This window comes from Podarcis vaucheri, assembly GCF_965113315.1.
Source record: "Podarcis vaucheri genome assembly, chromosome: 2".
Classification (NCBI taxonomy): domain Eukaryota; kingdom Metazoa; phylum Chordata; class Lepidosauria; order Squamata; family Lacertidae; genus Podarcis; species Podarcis vaucheri.
This window is the reverse complement of record NC_138760.1, coordinates 93,718,590-93,731,653: the sequence shown is the minus strand read 5'-3', so window position 1 is coordinate 93,731,653 and position 13,064 is coordinate 93,718,590. Positions and strand designations below refer to the sequence as shown.

The 13,064-nt window shown below is 44.2% G+C and overlaps 1 protein-coding gene across 5 annotated transcripts in view; it reads right to left on the bottom strand.

The window, feature by feature from the left end:
• Nucleotides 1–13,064, bottom strand: part of FGD5 (FYVE, RhoGEF and PH domain containing 5) — a 132,834-nt gene that overhangs the window by 38,606 nt on the left and 81,164 nt on the right. For all 5 annotated transcript variants that reach the window (XM_082209196.1, XM_082209197.1, XM_082209194.1 and 2 more), the window contains exons 6-7: nt 7,867–8,018; nt 6,271–6,427 (exon numbers count right to left, since the gene is read on the bottom strand). In XM_082209196.1, coding sequence (XP_082065322.1) covers nt 6,271–6,427; nt 7,867–8,018 — 309 coding nt within the window. The remainder of the gene's footprint in view (nt 1–6,270; nt 6,428–7,866; nt 8,019–13,064) is intronic.

Sequence of the window (13,064 nt, the reverse complement as noted above, 5' to 3'; positions counted from 1 at the left end):
GTCGTGAGTATACTGTGGGGACCTGACATGAGCTCAGTAGCTAATCATAGGGCTAGCAGAGAAAATAGATGTGCCTTCATGACTATTTGAGACATCTGGTGAGATATGGCCCATTGACCTCAACACTGTTCTTCTCTATTGTGACATGCTCACAAATGGTATTAAAAAGTGAAAGGACCACTTTCCTTTGGAAAAGCGGGTGGGGATTACCGAGGTAAACACTGAGCAGGAAGCAGGCTGCTCTTTTCCTTTTAATACAGAATTTCTGGCAGAAGTTTTAAGACGTATTAAAAAAGGTAAAGGTACCCCTGCCCGTACGGGCCAGCCGTGTCCGACTCTAGGGTTGTGCGCTCATCTCACTTAAGAGGCCGGGGGCCAGCGCTGTCCGGAGACACTTCCGGGTCACGTGGCCAGCGTGGCGAAGCTGCTCTGGCGAGCCAGCACCAACGCAGTGCACGGAAACGCCATTTACCTTCCCGCTAGAGAGCGGTCCCTATTTATCTGCTTGTACTTAAGGGTGCTTTCGAACTGCTAGGTGGGCAGGAGCTGGGACCGAACGACGGGAGCTCACCCCGCCGTGGGGATTCGAACCGCCGACCATGCGATTGGCAAGCCCTAGGCGCTGAGGTTTTACCCACAGCACCACCCGCGTCCCTGTAAGACGTATTAGCAAATGAAAATTGTTTCATTTCCCCCAAACAGCAGCTCTGAATATAACCAACTGCATGAAAAAGTATACACACTCTTGGCTGGGGTGAAAACTAGGCTTGCCATCCCATGGTTCAAATAGTAGAAAGTATTTTGTCACAGAGCTGAGTCAAAGTGAGGGGAGTTGTGTAAGTTATCACTAACAGAGACTCAAAACTGATGTCAAGTGCCATATTTGAATTATCTTATTGTCTGGGGGGGAGGGAATCTGCTCCTATTTTTTCTAATGTAATTTATCTTCTTTTTTGTAAGCTATTTTGAAAATGTTTTTTGTCGAAAAACAAATAAATAATATCTCGGATAGCAGCAACACGCTCAAGAGCTCTACATATGGGCAGATTCATATAGGAGGAGATGGTCCCACAAGTAACTTGGTCCCAAGCAATCCATGGCTATGAAGCTAACAACCAGCAACTTGAATTGCACTCAGAGCTGAACCAGCAGTTAGTGCAGCAGGTACAATAATGGGGTCACATGATTCTGCACCGACTGATGTTTCCAGCAGCCTGTTACAGTTGCCCAATCATTGATGCAACACATGCATCTATCACTCATGGTAATATATGAGAGGGCTTTTTCTGTGAGGGCAGCACTCACTGCTCCAAGAGCTTGGATTAGCTCTCTCTCTGTGTACTTAGGTTCCACCAGCGGTTGAATCGTTTTTCAACAAGCCTTTGATCCCTGCCGCTGCTTAAATTATTAGATGTTTGTTCTGGCTCTCTGGATTGTTTTTCTACATTTAATTTTGGTCATGTATTTATTATCTTAGGGTTGAGTTTGTGTGTTTTTGGATCCTCAGTGTTCTTTAATTGTACTTGTCTCGCTACGTTGTGGGTTGCTTTGTAAAGTCTCATGCCTTGAAAACGGAATGGAAATATCTCGACAGGGAAACAAACAAGTAACATAGAAATAAGCATCTTGTTACTGCAACGACTCCTCCTCCTGTTTCCAAGTCCGAGAACAAACTTCAGCCAAAAGTTAACAAGGGTCATCTGGCATGGATGAACTATGAAACAGGTTGCGACAATCCAGGCTGCCTTGGCCGGCCCTGGAGCCATTAAAAATGAATAGCCATGTCTCTGATGGGACGGCGTTGCCACAACTTACTCTCTCATCCGTTTGCTACTTTCCATCTAAAGTTTCCATAGCAGCTTCAACAAAGGAAACAAAGGAGAAACCCAGGGAGTTTGCATTAGAGTTGCTAGCTAAGTGGCACTTAGGAACCTTCAAAAGCTGCCTTATACTGAAATGAGACCACTGATTCATCTGAAGGAGCGTCTCCACCCCCATCATTCTGCCCGGGCGCTAAGGTCCAGCTCTGAGGGCCTTCTGGTGGTTCCCTCACTGCGAGAAGCAAAGTTACAGGGAACAAGGCAGAGGGCCTTCTCGGTAGTGGCACCCGCCCTGTGGAACACCCTCCCATCAGATGTCAAGGAAATAACCAACTATCTTACTTTTAAAAGACATCTGAAGGCAGCCCTGTTTAGGGAGGTTTTTAATGACTGAGGTTTTAATGTATTTTTAATCTCCTCTTGGAAGCCGCCCAGAGTGACTGGGGAAATCCAGCCAGGAAGGGTATAAGTAATAAAGTAATAAATTGTTGTTGTTGTTGTTGTTAAACTCAGTATTGTCTATAGTAAATGGCAGTGGCTCGCCAGAACTTCAGGCAGGACTTTGTCTCAGTCCTACCTGAAGATGCTGGGGATTGAAGCTGGGACATTCTGCACGCATAGCAGATGCTCCACCACTGAGCTGCAGTCCTTCCCTGAGATACCCACCTGCTGCTGCTGCTGCTGTTCTTGTCATGGATTTGTGGTGAAAGGGGAAGCGGCGTCTGTTCGGTTTCTGATCCTCACCATCATCATGCAGTGATGGCCGCTTCAAGACAGCTGTCTATTGTCCACTCGGTGCTGTTCATGCATGGAGGACCTTCTCAACATCCACACAATGCTGTCCTCATCAAAATGTCACTCCATTATTTCCCCCCCCACCTCATTTCATCCAGATTTGCAAGTTTTGCAGATTTCGCCCACCCCCACCCCATCAAATTTTCAGTGGAAATGCCAAATACGGAGGAAAAGAAGAGGGGAAGGGGGTGTCATTTTGATGATGGTGAAGACACTGTGCAAAACTTCCATGTGTGAGCAGCACCAAGTCCTCCCAAAACCTGCCATATGGAGGCACCCTAATTACTAAAGACGCTGTAGGCAACCCTTTTTACTGACCAAGACTTTGGCACTCCCATATTCAAACATTTCCAACTTTGCAAACACACAAATATCCGAACAGGATCAGGATCAGTTTCAAAAGTGATACAGTGGTACCTCTGGTTACGAACTTAATTTGTTCCGGAGGTCCGTTTTTAACCTGAAACTGTTCTTAACCTGAGGTACCACTTTAGCTAATGGAGCCCCCCAGTGCCACCGCGCTGCCATTTCTGTTCTCATCCTGGGGCAAAGTTCTTAAGCCGAGGTACTACTTCCGGGTTAGCAGAGTCTGTAACTCGAAGTGTTTGTAACCCGTGGTGTTTGTAACCCAAGGTACCACTGTACAGGAGAGATTTGCCTTTCTTCCATCACCATCCCTTTAAATGAAGTTACTGAGTGTTATTCCTATTTGGATACTGTTGTGAGCGGGGAGAAGATCAAGGATACAAAAACGCGAAGCAAAACCCAAACCCACAGGAAGCTTCTGAGTTCAGATTTACGACTCCAATAAAAATCCCATTAACTCCAATTGTAGCGGAACTGAGGGGCAACACACCAAGCTGAGATAAAAGCATTAACACGGCAACTTTTATCCCTTACTTAATAGTAGGGTCTGTGACGTTCCTGTGAAATACATTCTGACCCTGCTTCCTGGGGCATTGCGAGGGAGATGGGGAAAGGGCAGAGTAGGAACCATTGATCTGAAACACACCAAAGGCATCTTCAGAAGAGCTGTACTGATTTATGTGCCAGACAAGAAGAGCAGGATTAAGGCAAGACTCTGCCTTAGTCCCAAGGGAATAGAGCACATTCAACTGCCAAGCATAAACTCAAAGAGAGTCGGGACCTTTCTGGATATAGGGTCAGGCACTAATTTACCTCTGAATTGGTGAACTGGGAGGACAGTTTAGGCATACATATCAGAATTAGGCAAGGAAGAATCTGAGAGTGTATTACTGGGGCTAAGATCAAATCCCTCCCCACCCCCGCAAATGTATGTGGTGAAAATTGGGGGGGGGGTTGATCCCAGAAACAGTTAAATCTTCCTTTTTTATTTTTAGCTTTTTCCTATTTTTCCATTGCTGCCTTATTTTTAAGAGAGAGAGAGATTTTTTGGATCTCAGCATGCCCCAAACACAACATTCTTCTGGAGCATGGTGATGGTAGTGAGGAAAATAGTTGCTGCTAAAATAAATATGGCTGCTGCTATCTTTTTGTGGTGGCAGCCATTTTCCTCCCACAGTGCCCCAGAATGCTGCTGTATCTAGGGTATTCTGAGGCCAGAAAATGGTGGTAGATTGGTTGCTGAAGGAAATGTGTTACTTTTGGCTGGTGACAAGAAAAGGAAGAACAAAAACAAAGACCCTACTACTAAAGGAAAACAGCTCCCTGAATTTGGGAGTCAAAATTTGCACCTGCTACCAGTATTAGGGTTGCCAAAATGATAATTACCGGTACATCAATCCTGATCTAAGTTCTGGTATCTACACTACAAATTTATACAGGCTTTATACCCTTCTAACCATTATGGTCTCCACAAAAAAAATCCTTTGAATTTTAGTTAGTGAAGGGCGGAGACAGAGAGCCATGCACCTGTCAGTCAGCTAATGTCATATGATTTAAATCACAACAGGTGAGTTAAATTTCTGGGAAGAGCTCCCGATGTATCCTTTGCAAGTCTCCCTTGAATGCAGCCACAGCTGTAAAGGAAGATTGATTCCTCAAATTGAAATTGGCACCGTATGACACTAGATGATGGACATGGTGAGCCAAACCATGTCCTAGGCCAAATGGGGAGGCCTGGGAGCCCCAATGAGGCCCATGGGTCAGACGTTTCCCACTGCTGGTGAACGGACTGGCAATTCTCTGTTACAGTCAAGGCAGACAGACTTAGTGGGATGGAAGTGTTTTGGAACACATATTCTCTGCCCTGCAAATATTACCTTAGAAAATGTGTTTACAAATAAGAATCTATGTCTAGAAGGCTTTCAGATGAACCAACCCCATATGTTGTTGTAAGTATAGAATCCCATAGTCTTCTCACAGTCAATGAATATGCAGCCCCTGAAGGAGCAGAGCTAAGCCAGGTGCTGTTAGCACATCTAAACCTCCTTCCTGTCTTTATTCTAACAGAGAGTTCTCAGTTTCTTCCACTTTACCCCCTCACAAAATTATAGCTTACAAGGTTCTCTGGGGAAAGAGAGTAAGTATTAAACCAGATAAAGTCTGTGGTATGAATATGCTCTGAATATCAAACACAGAGAGATGCATTTTGTGAATATATCCCTGCTGGTGAGAATACTGCCATTGCCTTTGAGACAAGCAATTTTTGACTCTAGTATATTGAACACCTGGGCAACAAGGAAGTACAGCCCACAGGATAACCAAATTTGAGATAAGCCCCAAAAAACACTTCTTGCAATTAGAAGTCTGCCTTTTCGATCAAAGCCTTCAGAGCAGCATTCTTAGACTCTGTTTTTATATTTTTGGCCTCCAGAGTTCAGACAGTGAAATATCCACAGGCAAATGTTGACAAACGGTCATTTTAATGAATTATCATTATTAATATTTCAGATGCGCTGCAGAGGGAGACATAATCCATATCTCAAGGGCCTGACAGCCCCAGCCACATTAAAAACACAGCACCCAATTTATCCTCGTAACCTTTTCTGTCAGATAAGTAAATATTACTACCTCTCCTCCCCTACCCTTTACAAATGGAGAAATGGATATATATTAAGGCTGACATTGTGTGCCTCGCCACCAGAAGAAGAAGTGTCACTGTGGCAGGAAGCAGAAGAGAGGGACAAAGTTTGCATTAGCCCCGTTCAGGCACTCTAAATCCCTTCTACACTGAGCATGAGCACACTAGCCCTATGGTTTTCCCTGTGACGGCTTGGAAGATAACCTCTGAGACTGCTGGCAAATTAGCAAAGGCCAGGAATGTGCAGGACAGAAGATGAAGGAATTACATGGTTTCCATGGTGTCAGGTATGGAGTGCTCAGTAACAAGACAATCCCTGACCTAGAATTCTTGCTGCTTCCATCTCCCATAGCTGCCCACAGTAATGTGAGAATGGATGATCACACATTCATTGTTGTTGTTGTTTTATTATAGCAGCCCTTGCGTTCCATACATAAGTGCACAAGCAACCCCAATTCTTCTCACTTGAAGGTGTGCATGTGGATCTAATAGGTACTCCTCCAGACTTAACCCTCCTCCAAAGCTATCCCTGAACTGAGTCATCATTAACACCCCCCTACGTGGCCCTTTCTGAGCTCTGAAGGGAGGGCACACAAGGAAGGAAGGAGAGAGTGATAAAGAGAACTACAGGACAGTCGTAAAGGCCCTTACCTCAAATTCCCGAACGACAGTATCCAGCTGGGAGGTTTTAAGGCGGGCTTCATCCAGCAAAGCCAAATTCCTATCAAACTGCATAATGTAAGCCGTGTGGTGAATGAACCTTGATTCCCTGGAGAGGAAAATGTCAGCCACTTTCTGGTGATCTTCCCTAAAGCCACATCAGGATAAACAAACAAACAAACAAACAAACAAACAAACAAACAAACAAACAGGTTACGACGTTTGGGGTTTTTTCATTTAGGAAAAAGGGAAGTAAGAGAGGTCATGATAGAGCAGGCATAGGCAGACTCCGGCCCTCCAGATGTTTGGGACTACAACTCCCATCATCCCTGACCACTGGTCCTGTTACCTAGGGATGATGGGAATTGTAATCCCAAACATCTGGAGGGCTGGAGTTTGCCTATGCTTGTGATAGAGGCATATGAAGATTATGCATGGTGCGGAGACAGTGGACCGGGAGGTGTTTTTCTCCCTCTCTCATCACGCTAGAACCCAGGGTCATTCAGTGATGTCACATGGTGGAAGACTAGTGTGCAGACAAAAGGAACACACACACGGAACTACTACCACAAGATGTGGGGATGGCTGCCATCTTGAGTGTTGTTGTTTTTAAAAAAGGGATTAGACAAATTCATGGAGGATTAGGCTGTCATTGGCTACTAGTCATGGTGACTGCATACCCTGTCTCCAGCACTGAAAGCAATATGTCTCTAACTGCCAGTTGCTGGGTAACATGAGCAGGAGGGTACTATTGCCCTCATTTCCTATTCTTTGCTTCCCAAGGAAGCCATATTAGCTACTGTGGGAAACAGCAGAGGGGGTCTTTGGTTTGGATCTTTCCCACCTCTACTGGATGCTGCCCACAGCCATTCCCATTTATCAGCCCTGAGCTGCTTTGTGAAGAACAGGACTTTTTAATACTCCAGGTCCACACATGATGCAACACACGTATCTGAAGACAGTCCACTGGCCACATCTGGTGGCCCAGCAGAACCTCAACAAACCTCCTGTTCGGGGAGCTGGCCTAGGACTGTGAAAACAAGGATTTCGTCAAATGTCCCACAAGCACAGTATATGGTTGGTGGGCTATTATTTGTCTTGATGGCAAACAAATATTTTAAATGTTGATATCCCACCCTATCCATTCAGGCTCAGTGTGGCTTTTGCTCATCTCTTTTCACTTACACAAATACTGCAGAAGGTATCTGTGACTTCCTTTCTTGTTATCAGGATCCCAACCTTCCAGCAAAATGTACTTTAACAATGGTAGAGGAAACATATCTGGAATCTATTGAAAATGAGGTCATTCAGTAGCTAGATATATAATGCCTGAGTGCATAGCATCTGGAGTTATTACATATCATGCTACCATGTTCTTGTAACAGATATAATGTAAAATCTTAGGGTGAAGTATAGCCTCTTAGCATTCAGGGTGAGGCCATCACAGAGGCAAGTTGTCTCACATTCAGCTACTTTTGATTCTCCCTCTATTCAAAAGAAATAGATGCTTGGTTTTCCTAAAGATTTCAGGATGTCAGGAAATGATGCCGCCCTGAGATGGCATAAAGGCCTTGCTAAATCACTTACCAATTGAGAACTTTTTCTTCCAGCTCTTCCAGTATTTCTTGGTGCAGTTTGTAGATTTCTGGGATCTCATTCAATCCTTCCTTGAGCTTTGCTTCTTCATGGTCATTGTTATCTTCATCTCCCAGCACTTTTAAGACAGCTTCATAGAAATCCTGTGTACACACAATTCAGAATATCATCTGTAGGCTGTTGCCAAATTCTACTCACATGTTCCTGACTACCATATTCAAAATCTGCCATTCAGTGCCAAATTTCTTGTCTGTGCCTTGGTCATTTCTCTTCCTGACTAGCCATTTGCTTTCCTTACCTCTTGTTGCCTCACTTTTCTTCAACTAAGTTAAGGTTGACCCAAACCATAATTTTCTGATGTCACACAGTCCTCTTGTGGGATTCAAGCGCTCCCTTGTCAAGAGCTTGAAAACATTTCAGAAAGACCCTTGAAACAGGGTTCAAACTTGACACAGAGGCACTGTGTGAAATCTGAGATGTCACAAATGAGAGAACTAGACCAGAGGGACAATGATTGTCTCCTTGTTTGTTGGTTTGAACCAATTTTTACAATGCTAAAGAAAACCTTTCCCCATGAAAACAACCTGTCTAGTTTTGTATCACCACAATAACATTACCAAAACCTATGTACTAGTTTCCTTAATTTTATGCATCAATTTTCTATCCCTAGTCTTCATATTTAAAGACTTCCTACTGTTCTGCTCCAAACTACATTTCAATTCCATCTTTCCCTTAATCCCCTTTGTAAAAAACAAACAAAAAACATAATGCGTTATGGTCACCCTTTGTTTACCTCACTGACGTGCCCTTTCATACTTTCCTCAGTACTACTTCCTTGCCCTACAACATCTGCCTTCGCTAAATAAATCCTTCCTCAAAACAGACTACATTATAGTGTTGTTTTTCAAGATAACAAATTCCTTGCACATCCGTGTGGAAAACTGGAATTTCAGTTCTGTCTGCCCTTATGCAATAGTCAAGGCACTCCAAAAAAAAAACCACAAAACCCCTCCACTAAAAATTATGATAGTTATGTACTCCCCTTCGTCCCAATCATAGAGATGTAGAGGCAGCACTACTGGATTTAAGCTGCAATCGTATTCCTGCTTACCTGGAAGTAAGTCCCTTTGGACTCATTGGGGCTTACTTCTGAGTAAACATGTACAGGATTGCACTGTTAAGGTCCCTAGCATGAGACGGAATCTCTTGGAAGTGAACAGTGTCACTGTCAACACCACCAGCAAACACATCTGGAAAGGCACAACGCAGAATGCATGCTATTTGAAAAGAGTGTGAAAGGCATGCAGCAGTTTGCTCCCCAGACTTTCAGAGCCCAGGGATCTGAGTCATCTTTTCACAGATGATTGTATGGTTTCTGCAGAGACCCGCAGGCTAGTGTCTATCGGAAAATATATAGCTCCAAGGCATTTCAATGGAACCAAATCATAAATCACTGTTCATCTGTTCTTTTTGTAATAAGCATCTTGCCTCACTGCTAGCCCTTGTTGGTAGGGCTTGTGTTGTCACACATCAGCAGGTCCATTTATTCCACAAAAGCCGGCAACAAAAACAAGGTAAAAGGAGCGAATGGTGCCCACCAACAATGTTGTTTAGTCGTTTAGTCGTGTCCGACTCTTTGTGACCCCCATGGACCAGAGCACGCCAGGCACTCCTGTCTTCCACTGCCTCTCGCAGTTTGGTCAGACTCATGTTTGTAGCTTCGAGAACACTGTCCAACCATCTCATCCTCTGTCGTCCCCTTCTCCTTGTGCTCTCCATCTTTCCCAACATCAGGGTCTTTTCCAGGGAGTCTTCTCTTCTCAAGAGGTGGCCAAAGTATTGGAGCCTCAGCTTCAGGATCTGTCCTTCCAGTGAGCACTCAGGGCTGATTTCCTTAAGAATGGATACGTTTGATCTTATTGCAGTCCATGGGACTCTCAAGAGTCTCCTCCAGCACCATAATTCAAAAGCATCAATTCTTCGGCAATCAGCCTTCTTTATGGTCCAGCTCTCACTTCCATACATCACTACTGGGAAAACCATGGCTTTAACTATACGGACCTTTGTTGGCAAGCTTTGTCTCTGCTTTTTAAGATGCTGTCTAGGTTTGCCATTGCCTTTCTCCCAAGGAGAAGGTGTCTTTTAATTTCGTGACTGCTGTTACTATCTGCAGTGATCATGGAGCCCAAGAAAGTAAAATCTCTCACTGGCTCCATTTCTTCCCCTTCTATTTACCAGGAGAAGCTATGAGCTATGCCGTGCAGGCCCACCAACAATAACCCATAGCAATTGTTTTGTCATTGTTGATTTTTAAATGTACTTCAAATGGGACCGCGTTCAAGTTGTGCATGTCCTTTCATTGTGGTAGCAATAGGCAAAACTATCCCACTGCCAAGGAAGGCTTAGTTTGAACCAAATTTCAACTCTAGGAACTGTTTGGTGAAAAGGTTAAACACTGGAACATATGGTAATAGGATGCATAGCACCTTTCCTTTACCGTAGACTGCCCATCACCCCTTTTGCCAAAAGTTTTCAGCCTAATGGTATACATTTGTGACTATTTGCACCTTGAAAATGGTTGGTGCTGCTAAATACAAGTTATATTGTTTGAATAGTAAATGGCAGGGTAGCAAAAGCACTTTCCCTCACACCTTTCACTTCTTTTTCCTTTGATTCCCAGATAACACATAAGACATGGCATGAGTCAAGTATGTTGCTATCAAATTCAGTGACATCTATCAGGGCCTCACTGGGCTTCCGTGAAGCACTTTTCTGCCACGTTATCATGAGGTAAATAAAACTTCATTCCTTTGGTCTGGTTTAGAACCACTGTCACGCTATCCAAGTTTAGTTGGGAGGCTGGATTTACCATTTCCATGCCTTCTTTTTAATTATACGATGGACTTGATGACCAAAACTGAGCCACTATGTTACTGGCGATCTCTGCTCCTCCTCTGGTATCCTGCATCATCCCATAAGTCTATGCCCTTATGACAGTAACAAAACATGGCAGGGTTTGTGCAGAGAAGCTAGCCGAGTTTTTCTACTGTGCCTGGCAAGTATCCTGAAGAACTATTCATGGGTATAAATCTTTCTTTTTATTCCCCTGGAGCGGATACACTTAGAGAGGAGTCTGAGCCAGGCAGCTGGGTGTTCCTCGTTCTGGCCTGCGCTAAGGCTCTTGCAGGCAAAATGTCTTCTTTTCTGCCAATCTAATCTTTATGGGAAAAATAACTGGATCTTTCGTTGTCTACAAAAGTAAATGCACACCGGAGGGAACTGGAAGCAAGCTGTAAGCTTCTGCTAGCAGTGGAGGACCATATGGAATCACTTAGAAAAACATCTAGCGCTTTCCCAATTCTTCCTCTGCATCCCAATAAACCATGGAAGTGCCTGGAGATTTTAATTGCACAAGAAAAGGGAAGGAAGGGAGGAAGAAAGAGCAACCGAGAGAGGAAGAGTGGGACCCATCGACTGGAAAGCCAGCATGAAAGAGATGTCCTCTGAAAGTTGCAGAGTTTGAAAGCTCCCTGGGGTTCTTCGTTGATAGCAGCCGCAGCAGATGTGGATGTTACAAAGCTTCTTGGTTTCATTAAAAAAAAAAAAGTTTTATCTGTCCTGATCTGACCTTCCTTTGCTGTTTATACACACCAATAACTCTTGCAACAGACAAAACTACCTGGAATATCACAATGACACTGTAGCTATTGCTAATATAGTCGTACCTCTGCTTACGTATCCCTCTGGATAAGTAAACTTTGGGTTGCGAACGCAGTCAACCTGGAAGTGTATACATCCGGGTTTTGCCACACACACATGCACAGAAGTGCTCTGCATGCAGCACACAAGCGCACAAGCGCTCTGTGCATCGTGCACATGTGCAGAAGTGCTCAATTGCACTGCGTGCGTACACAGAAGGGTGCCTCCAGTTATGGCCTTTTTCGGATATGGCCGGGCCTCCAGAACAGATCCCATCCATAACCGGAGGTACCACTGTACCAGGAATATGCCTGGTAAGAGACATAGTTGGATTATGGGTGATGGGAATTCCAGCTGATCAAAGGATATCCTGTGACACATATACACACACAAGAACACAATGTTCTTGCGCCTGGAACTTCCTCTCTTTCCCTCAGTGTCACTGTTTTCATGTGTCATAGCATTTTTATCTTGTATGTAGGTCTACACCAGGCATAGGAAAACTCGGCCCTCCAGATGTTTTGGGACTACAACTCCCATCATCCCTGACCACTGGTCCTGTTAGCTAGGGATAATGGGAGTTGTAGTCCCAGAACATCTGAAAGGCCGAGCTTGCCTATGCCTGGTCCACACAGTTGCTTGTACACTAGCCTTTTTATCCAGAATGGATGTCCTCCCTTCCCTTACGTTTTGGAATCCACACACAGCATTGCTGTCCTCCCATGTTTTGTTTTGTTACAAAATTCAACTGCAGCAAAGGGCTTCCGAGGGGAATTGTTCCTTGGAACTAAAAGTTCCCTGTTTGCAGGCTCAGATTGTTTTACTGGTAGCCCAGCCAGCATGAATGACTTGCCACACAGTTTAAAATTAAGGCTGTAATCCTAGCTCTGCATAATCAGAAGTAAGTCCTAGTCAATTCAGTTGTTGCTGTTGTGTTCAAATCCTACTTGCCGGTTTCCCACAGGCGTCTTCTCAGCCCCTGTGAGAACAGGATGCCGAACTAGATGGCCCATTGGCCCGATCCTCTTCTTATATCCTATGTTATGTTCAGTGAACAAGGAGTTCCTGTTCACATAAATGCTAACCAGATTATTTATTTTAAAAATATGCACATCCTGCCTCTCAATTAAAAATCCATAGTGAGGTGGTATCATCCACCACACATGTGGAAATTGTTAACTGTAAAATTACCAAAAAATAAAAACAACAACAATTAACACAGCTAAAGCTAACTAAGCAGCAAAACCTAGCCAGAAACTAAACTTAAAACAGTCCACACTTCTGAAATAAAACCACCTTTGATTGGCTCCTGAAAGCTGAGAGAGATGAAGCAGTGCTGTGAAGGCCTGTTCCCAAGGAATTTCCCATTCAGTCTCAGATGGGGAAGGCCACACACAGGCTGGGCCCTTGGAGAAAGATCTGAATATATGAATAAGTTCATATTATAGAAAGTGATCCTTGATTTGCCATGGACCGAGCTGATTTTGAGC